At 35.0% G+C, this 9,400-nt stretch overlaps 1 protein-coding gene across 2 annotated transcripts; it reads left to right on the top strand.

The window, feature by feature from the left end:
• Nucleotides 1-1,777: 1,777 nt before the first annotated feature.
• LOC139894469 (serine hydroxymethyltransferase 1, mitochondrial) lies at nt 1,778-6,724 on the top strand. 2 transcript variants are annotated; one of them, XM_071877794.1, is made up of 15 exons: nt 1,778-1,986; nt 2,394-2,444; nt 2,546-2,632; nt 3,288-3,409; nt 3,512-3,588; nt 3,685-3,809; nt 3,901-3,993; nt 4,219-4,509; nt 4,628-4,732; nt 4,835-4,900; nt 4,990-5,067; nt 5,165-5,276; nt 5,355-5,465; nt 5,643-5,805; nt 6,584-6,724. In XM_071877794.1, exons 1-14 carry the CDS (start codon nt 1,897-1,899, stop codon nt 5,786-5,788), a joined length of 1,554 nt encoding a protein of 517 aa, XP_071733895.1. In that variant the 5' UTR covers nt 1,778-1,896; the 3' UTR covers nt 5,789-5,805; nt 6,584-6,724. The 2 variants fall into 2 exon arrangements, with proteins under 2 accessions (XP_071733895.1, XP_071733894.1); XM_071877793.1 differs by lacking the exon at nt 6,584-6,724 and adding an exon at nt 6,387-6,560 and having other exon boundaries at nt 1,779-1,986.
• The last annotated feature ends 2,676 nt before the right edge of the window (nt 6,725-9,400 follow it).

Raw genomic sequence — 9,400 nt, 5'->3', positions numbered from 1 at the left:
ATCATGGATGTGATTGCGTAATGATCGGGTGGAGGTTCATAATGGTTGTAGAGATGACGGCATGATAACGACATGACTCGATCTCAGTGTAGAGATGGCGGCACGACACCGGCTTGACTCAATCTCTAGAACAAACCGCTCACATGAACTCTGTTACCGTGGCAGAATTGATAAAATTAGTAATACAGTGATAGAAAATAATATTGATCTTTGATAATAATACAATCTTCACACATTGTGGGTTGGATTTTATTGATATTTATAATACATACAAGACTTGTAGAGAAAGATAAAATACAACAATATGAAAGCCATATATACATAATATCTTATCCTAACTTGGTCCATAAGTAATACGTTAACACTCTAATACCTCTAATCCCCCTTCTCAAGTGAAGACGTGGAAAACCAACTCAGAGTTTGGTGCATAAAAACTTGAACAACAGACAATGCATGCTCTTGATAATTCTTTTTTAAACGATGTACTAACGTAAGCAAGTTAAGATTAAATAGTATTTATTTAGGTTGTTCTTTGAGTAAGTAGCAGGACCTTGCAAGTTGCAAGTTTGGTGTAAAATAATAAGTGGATACACGTGTGAAAATATGAAGAGTTTTGAAATAAGTTAGACAGGAAAAAAATGCGAAAGATAACTTGAAAGAATTCTTTCGGCTAACAGTAGCAGTAAACCTAGAAAATATTCATAGACCTCCTTTTTTTCTTTTTGATTAGAGAATAAAGATAGGTGATTCGAGAAGAAAAGAAGTAAGAAGGTAAGAAGAGTGGTGGAGATGTGTCGGCGGTGCAAAGAGACGGCGGCACGATAACGGCCTGACTCAATCTCAATGTAGAGATGATAGCATGATCGCGGCCTGACTCGATCTCTAGAACGGACTGCTCACTTGAGCTATGATACCATGATGGAATTGATAAAATTAATAATGCAGTGATAGAAAATAATACTGATCTTTGATAATAATAATACAACCCTCACACATTGTGAGTTGTACTGTATTGATATGTATAATACATACAAGACTCGTAGAAAAAGATACAATAAAACAATATGAAAATAATATCTGCACAATATCTTATAATAACTTGTTCTCCAGATATACATATATTAACTTAATCTATAGGTCTCTAATAATTCTCTTACCGATAATTGGTACCAATAAGTGAATTAATCTTTAAGAAAACGTATTTGTGTTTATCAATGACGTAGACCGTATTGTGTTAGGAAAATGTTTTAGCACTTTTGTATAGAAAATAAAACTTCTCATTTCTAAAAAACTTTAAATTAATGTGTAGTTGTGAAGAAATTCACATACTGACACACATTTATATTTCATTCGTCATATATTAATAATCTAGTATTTCATTTCGAAATGTTCAAATTAATAGTCTACTTCCATAAATAGAAAAGAATAAGAAGCTTAAGTTCTATTGTGCCCTTAATGTATCTGGATAAGATTAATGGAGAAAGAAAATATAAGTATAAACTGGAAAGTAAACAGAAAGTACAATACTTTTATGATATTTTTTTATACTATGTGTTTTTGTCCGTGGACTATTAATATGGGACGAATGGATTATTTGTTTATTATTCGGGTCGGGTAAATTAAAGAGAGATGAAACGAACAGATAACGCTACGGATTTTGTTTGTTTTTAAAAAGAAAGGAGGACCAGAATAATAATGTAGATTAACGTCATCCACCAAAATCTCACCCAAACCTGACACGCTTTCATGATCAAATTGTGCGCGCCAATTACTTGCATTTCCACTACCTCATTCTCTGTGTTATCTCTTTTCCTCTCTTCTTTTGGAGATATAAATAATAATAAATAAAATAAATTATATTAAAATAAATAAAAACTGAAAAAAGTGTGGTTACAAATGGCAATGGCGCTGGCTCTTCGTAGGCTTTCGTCTTCATCTGACAAGCCGTTACAACGTCTTTTCAATGGCGGTCATCTTTATTCTATGGTTTGTTTTCATTTTGTACTCTTATTTTTTAAAATGGATGACACCGAGTCCAACTAAGTTTATCAATTTGTCTTTTAGGTTATTTGAAAACAATTTTGTAGCCAGTAATATTCATATATATGTATATATCATCTTACGTTGTTTTATGTATACTAAATTCATCTAAAACTCTTCCTAAAATTTTAAATTGACGAAGAAATATAATCACATATTTTTTAGTTAAATATTATGTATATTTATTTAGGTTTTTTTCAAATACAAGATTATTTGCGTTCATTTTACATTTTTCCGATAATCACGTAAATTTTAAATTTGGGTGTCTACATAATCGTTTTCAAATATGACTTTTGTTTAATAGTTTGTAGTGAGATAATTTTTTTTTTTTTTTTTTTTTTTGTGAAATACAGTCTTCTTTACCCAGTGAAGCTGTGTACGAGAAAGAAAGGCCTGGAGTTACTGTGAGTTTAATTTATTTGTTTTAGTTTTGATCGAATTATTCGCGTTGTCGATTTTGTGTGAGGTTTAAACAGTTGAACTATGTGTTTGTGTGAAATTGCAGTGGCCTAAGCAGTTAAATGCTCCGCTTGAGGTTGTGGATCCTGAGATTGCAGACATTATTGAGCACGAAAAGGCTCGTCAATGGAAGGTCATCTATCTGTTTTACACTATGATAATGTTTGGTTTATGAGGCTGAAAGTATTCATATTATGTACTTGGTATTTGAGATGAATAAGTGAATACCTTAATCACGCACCCCAAACATGAAAACTCATTTAAGTTAAAAGGACTGGAAACGGTCACAAGATCCAGTTAGTAGAGATGTCTGCGACGTCATGTGCAAAGCGTGCAACTGAATAGGCTCAAAAATTTTGAAGGACCCAAAATTTTTGAAATACTTATATAATAACTAATTTATTTATATACCGTGGCAAAATATCATTGAGACGGATTTTGAATTGTAATTAGTAGTATTATCTTTTTTATATGTATTGAAGTGAAAAGTGTAACTTTTATTAGGGCCCATATTCATTTATCGAACATCTTATTCTAAATTAATGAGACGGCCCTGCTGGTTAAGCCGTGTAAATCTGAATAAAAATACTCCCATGGGAAAATAAATCCTTATACGTTTTACTTATGAGAAGTTTTTTATTATTCAGTTTCAGACTTTACATGAAAATAAACATTTGAAGGCAGAATATATAATATGCATATATTCACCATTAAGCAGTAATCAACTTTATATGTATTCATAGTGCAGCCAAACTGACCGTTATAATGTTTTTATTATGCTTATTAAGGGTCTTGAACTCATCCCATCAGAGAACTTTACCTCCCTATCTGTGATGCAAGCAGTTGGATCTGTTATGACCAACAAATACAGTGAAGGTTATCCAGGTGCTAGATACTATGGTGGAAACGAGTAAGCAAACGACTTCAATTTCAACCACATATATAAATTAACGTTGAAGTTCGGACCTCTCTACGTTGCATTTTAGTAATGAGATGGTAAACATTTTTCTAGGTACATTGACATGGCAGAAACCTTGTGTCAAAAGCGTGCCTTGGAAGCATTTAGGTTAGATCCCGCGAAATGGGGAGGTACTTACGTTAGACTAATTAGACTCGTATAATACATTATCTCATTTTATTCTCCATTTTGAGATGGGTCTGATTATCGTTTATGAAATGATGCAGTGAATGTGCAGTCCCTTTCGGGGTCACCAGCTAATTTCCAAGTATACACTGCATTATTGAAGGCTCATGACAGAATCATGGCGCTCGATCTTCCTCATGGTGGACATTTGTCACATGGTTATCAGGTGCTAAAACGATCCGTTTGATTACAATTATCATAAGTGCTGACCAGTTTACTTATGATAGTAACCTGATTTGTGTGTCTTACTTTTTCAGACTGATACAAAGAAGATATCTGCAGTGTCTATATTCTTCGAGACTATGCCTTACCGATTAAACGAGAGCACTGGTTACATCGATTATGATCAGGTTCCGTTTAACATCTATCTTATTCTATCATGTTCGCTCACATTAAAATTTAGGGTTTTTCTAATGACAGCTCTTAGGACAGTCGTTTAAATATATTGTAAATTTGAATAACCGTCACCGATATTCGAAGTCAATATTAAAGTCAATACACTTGGGCATTTTAACGAAAATTCTAAAATATATATGTAAATTCTTACATATATGACTGTGAATCCTCTGTTTCAGTTGGAAAAAAGTGCAACACTCTTCAGGCCGAAATTGATAGTTGCTGGTGCCAGTGCTTACTCACGTTTGTATGACTATGCACGCATACGCAAGGTTTGTGACAAACAAAAGGCCATTCTGTTAGCAGATATGGCACACATTAGTGGGTTGGTTGCAGCAGGGGTGGTCCCATCCCCATTTGACTACGCAGATGTCGTAACCACCACGACCCACAAGTCGCTCCGTGGCCCGCGAGGTGCCATGATCTTTTACAGAAAGGGATTGAAAGAAGTCACAAAACAAGGCAAAGAGGTGCAAATTCTTATCTATATAAAATAACTGACTCCTTGACTAGTTGACTATATTGGGTTATTTGTTGAATGTATAAGATATTAACATATTATTATTATTATTATTATTATTTTGGAAGGTGTTGTATGATTTTGAAGACAAAATCAACCAGGCTGTCTTTCCTGGACTTCAAGGAGGCCCACACAACCACACTATCACTGGTTTGGCAGTTGCGTTGAAACAGGTTTGCTACGTTCATGAACAAGTTACGTAAAACCTTTGAGGATATGCGCGTAGTAAATTTTAAAATACTTATTTCGGAAAATTTGAATTTATGCCACTACAGGCAACAACAGCAGAATACAAGGCTTATCAAGAGCAAGTCATGAGTAATAGTGCCAAGTTTGCAGAGGTATGAATTATAAACAGACCGTCTCAACTCTCGAGTGTATTCAAGTTTAAGGAGCATTGTAAAACTGATTCTCTTTTGTCCATTTTCAGACTTTAACTAAAAGTGGGTATGAGCTTGTGTCTGGAGGAACAGAGAACCATTTAGTTTTGGTCAATTTGAAACCAAAGGTGAAGAATTAAGTACTTCTTTGAAACTTACGTTTAGCCTATAACATAATTATGATAGATATCGATTCAAAACTTGTTTACACGTATATGATAACAGGGAATAGATGGTTCAAGAGTTGAAAAGGTGTTGGAAGCAGTTCACATTGCAGCCAACAAAAACACTGTTCCTGGTGATGTGTCTGCTATGGTTCCTGGTGGTATCCGAATGGGTGAGGAGCATTCCTTAGCAAAAAAGTATCTTTATCATTTTATCTTTTATATATTTCATTTTATTTTATATCTTTTAGGAACCCCTGCTCTTACTTCAAGGGGATTTGTTGAAGAGGATTTCGCTAAAGTTGCCTACTTTTTTGACCTTGCTGTAAAATTGGCTCTGAAGATCAAGGGTGCTGCCCAAGGTATACTAAACTACCTCTATGCACACTTAAGTCAATATACACATAAGTGTATCATGTATATGGTGTTTAACATAAAGCATGTCTGAATAGGATGTGATACTTTTTTCTTTTTAGTATCTGATCATAGAAGTTTATAGGTCTGAATCATTAATCATGGTGTTGTGTTATGTGAATCAGGGACCAAGTTGAAGGACTTTGTGGCTTCAATGGAGTCAAGTAACTTCCAATCAGAGCTTTCAAAGCTACGCCATGATGTGGAGGAATATGCCAAACAGTTCCCAACGATCGGGTTTGAGAAGGAAACCATGAAGTACAAAAACTAAGGGGTCGTACGAGCCAGGTACGGATTTTAAAGGACTTGGTTTTGTAACATAAGACCATACACTATGCTCCTCAACGAAAAGGTATTGTTGTTCCACAATAATCACAACAGCCCTTATGGCATTGTTGTGGGAGGCAATGTTGTATTGTGGTGGGATAAAACCACGATGGGCACAACGATGAGATAGCCAGTCACCTTTTTTTTCTATTTTTATATATAATATTAATTAACCCAATACAATTATATTTTACTAACAACATCACACCACCACAACAATACATTTACCATATCGCCCCCTTCATCCCACAACAATGCCACATTAGCAAAAAGCACTTCCACAACACCAAAACAAACCCCTCATGCGTAGAGAATGGTCCAAGTTAAATACACACAGGGGGTGATCCTTAGACGAACCCATTTTGCCATATACAAGCAAACAGTTTATTAGACTACTTTACCCTTTCTAACTATTTTCATCAAGAAGGTTAAAATGGTCAAAAAAAAGTTGTGATGTTTGTCAAAAAGGAGCTTGTGTACAAATCACATCTCATGAGACCAACATGAGAACTTATATTTGTTACATGTGACTTATGGGACAGGCAATAGGATTGGGATAATGATATTGGCTAAAGTGGTGGAGGTGGATTCAAGAATGTGACTAAAAGGCTTTTCTTTGTGAAACTCTGTTGAATCTTGACTTCCTTTGTATCCAACTGTATATGTATATCAATGGAGCTTTTATATAAGACAATAAAACTTTATATTTGGTTCAATCCGTTATATTTCGTCTTATTAGGGTTATATGATGTTAGAAAAGAATGAAGATTCTACGGTGGATTATATTAGAAGATTAACCAAAAACATCTGCAAAATGGAAAAAATGAACAAGGTCATATGAACTCAGGCATGTAAGATGAAAGGACAATAAGCATAAGGGTTAGATTAGATGGGTAAAAGTGAGCTATGGTGACTTGTAATAAATAAATGTGCATAATGTGTAAATTAAATATGTAAGATGAAGGGACATTAAGCATGCACCGGTTTGATGACGTCAAGAAATAGGCTAGCTAGTGTTGGTACGTATTTCCGGCTAGCGTTAATACGTATCAGTACAATACTAGAACTGCTCAACGGGGTGAGGTGTGTTGTCGATTGATGTTTACCCTCGGGACGAATCTCTGCAGACCCGGATCACGGCCAGTAATGTCGTGGGGTGGCTTTATCAATCTTCCGGACGAAACTAGAAATTGGTCCGTCTTGCGCTCTGTGTCTGAGCGCATGAGTTCTAGTGAAAGAAAGTATTTTGTGAGAGAGAAAGGTGTTCTCAGTCACAATTTCTCAATTTGTCTAAAATGATGACTCAAGGGGTCTATTTATAGACGAAAGTCCTCCGCATTGATCGAGGACACATGTCATGTTATGATTTCTTGACTTTATGCGAAGAATGCGCAACTAGTGTTTATGTGTAATAGTGACGTAGCATGTGTGCTGCTCAGGTGATATTTTAAGGGTTAAGCATAGAAAGCTGTCTTCCGGACTTACGCAGAACGATGTGCGTCCTGCTTTGTGATTGTGAGCGGACGACGGTGAACAGCCAATTATAAAAATGCTTCTAATGTTGTTTTTTAAGTGCTTTGAGCGCTCCTTTTATGCAAAAATGATGTTTTTATGCGTGTGATCCATTGGATACACCAGTAGCTAGCATTCTAAACGGCAACTTAAGAAAGTTACAATATGAACTCGGGCATAGCAAAGTAGAACTGTCGTCTTGTACTAAGATCACCTCATTGCACTTCAATTCTGACTAGTGAAGTCCGAAGTATGTTATCCAAACTACCTACACATTTTTAGCTACCTTATGTTGCATGAAATTGAAGCTTGTAGTGAAAAAAACTGTGACACAACAGTTACTGACATATTTCTATCGCTACACCTCTCCAAACAAACTACAGTATCCTTAAATCGCGGTCATATAAATGATTCCTATATGTTTTTGCAATCAGGGAATCATACAAAATCAAAATTGAAAAAAATTAACTATGAAAAAGTTTCACTCCGTATTATGGGAATTGAAGATTATTTTTGTAATTACATTTCCCTTTTTTGAACAGCTATGCCCTGAGAATATCACACACCATTTGACCACCTGTAACATACCAGTTTTAGTATTCTGTTACAACCCAAAACGCACCACTGCCCCTAATGGGCGTTCATGGGGAGTTTTGGAGGGGCGTTTGTGATTACCCACAATTTTGACAACACACAAAACTTGGGATCTTCCTCCTTTTTTATTTTCTTTTTCGTTTGCCGCGAAAGAAACTACAAGTAGTTGTAGGTTTTGGGTAAAGATTGTTGTAAACGATGGGTACATCACATAATTTTATCCTACGGCTATTGAGCGTCGAGGTGCTTTACCATGTGAGGTCATTTTCTCATGCACGACGCTTATATAATAGAGTAGTAAGAAGATGAGTTACAGGTGATAGTTCCATATTTTACGCATATGATGGTTTATAAATGACAAAAGTTGAGGTATTTGGAAGCTAATGGAAGAATATACGAGTTTTTGGTGAAAAATGGTAATTGAAGAAGATTTCGCGAAAAGTAGAAAAAAATCAGCATTTTAACACTGGAGTTATTTACGTCAGGCCAGAGTAAATTACGCCAAGCCATGAATGAGATCAGAAAAAAGAGCACTTCGTGGAGTAAATTTACGCCAGCTTTTACGTCAGTGGCGTAAATTACGCCAGGCATATTTCAGCTTCCGTATTTTGTGAGTTTTTGGCTTTGGGAACAAGTTATTCATTCCCTATATAAGGGAAACCCTTAGCCACGAATTGGGGACCTTTTTCCTCGGTTTTTAGAGCCCTAATCACATACAAAAATATCACAAAACATCATCAATCAAGGATTCAAGTCAAGATCAAGGAGATGTTCTTCATGCAATTTCAGAAAATCATCATGTTTATCATCTTCAACGTGAGTGGCTAGTCTCTTTCTCTTTATTTCTTCATGAACAATTAATGCATGTATTTTTCATTCAAGTTTTATGTGGTTTGTAATATTATGAAACTTATGTCTTTTGAATTGTAATGTTATGAACCGATTATCTATTGATTAATGCAAGTCTTATGATTTTGATTATTGCAAGTTGAGTTATAGTGATTAACATTCTGTTCTTGATCCAACTTAGTGTTAATTAGATTAAGGATAAAGACATAGTGTCTAGGTTGCATAGTTCAATCTCAAAATAGTTAGAATTGGTAGACTTAAGAAATCTTGTCTATGAGATTTAATGAATACTTGATGAGCATAAGACTTGTTTGAATGAATGCATGCTAGATTGGGATTTGTAAAGGAATAAAGGCTTTTAATCTCATTGTTTACATTTTAAACTTTTAATTGTGCTCTTAGCTTAAGTATTTGAGTTTAAATTTAGTTGGTTAATCTTAGTTACTCAGTAGTTAAACAAACAATCGAATCCTGAAAAATGCTTCCTTTTGACTACAATCTCCCGTAGAACGAATCCTACTTACCCTAGCTAGTCTAGAGTGTTTAGTTCATTTTTGGTTGGTACTTCGACACCGATCAACATGATACATACAGAATGAAT

This window comes from Rutidosis leptorrhynchoides, chromosome 2, assembly GCF_046630445.1.
Source record: "Rutidosis leptorrhynchoides isolate AG116_Rl617_1_P2 chromosome 2, CSIRO_AGI_Rlap_v1, whole genome shotgun sequence".
Classification (NCBI taxonomy): domain Eukaryota; kingdom Viridiplantae; phylum Streptophyta; class Magnoliopsida; order Asterales; family Asteraceae; genus Rutidosis; species Rutidosis leptorrhynchoides.
This window is presented reverse-complemented; position numbering and strand designations above follow the sequence as displayed.

Coding starts and splice junctions, on each gene's coding strand:
- LOC139894469 (XM_071877794.1), top strand. CDS start 1,897: ATGGCAATGGCGCTGGCTCTTCGTAGGCTTTCGTCTTCATCTGACAAG. Junction 1,987..2,393: donor GCGGTCATCTTTATTCTATG/GTTTGTTTTCAT, acceptor TGTGAAATACAG/TCTTCTTTACCCAGTGAAGC. Junction 4,510..4,627: donor TCACAAAACAAGGCAAAGAG/GTGCAAATTCTT, acceptor TTATTTTGGAAG/GTGTTGTATGATTTTGAAGA.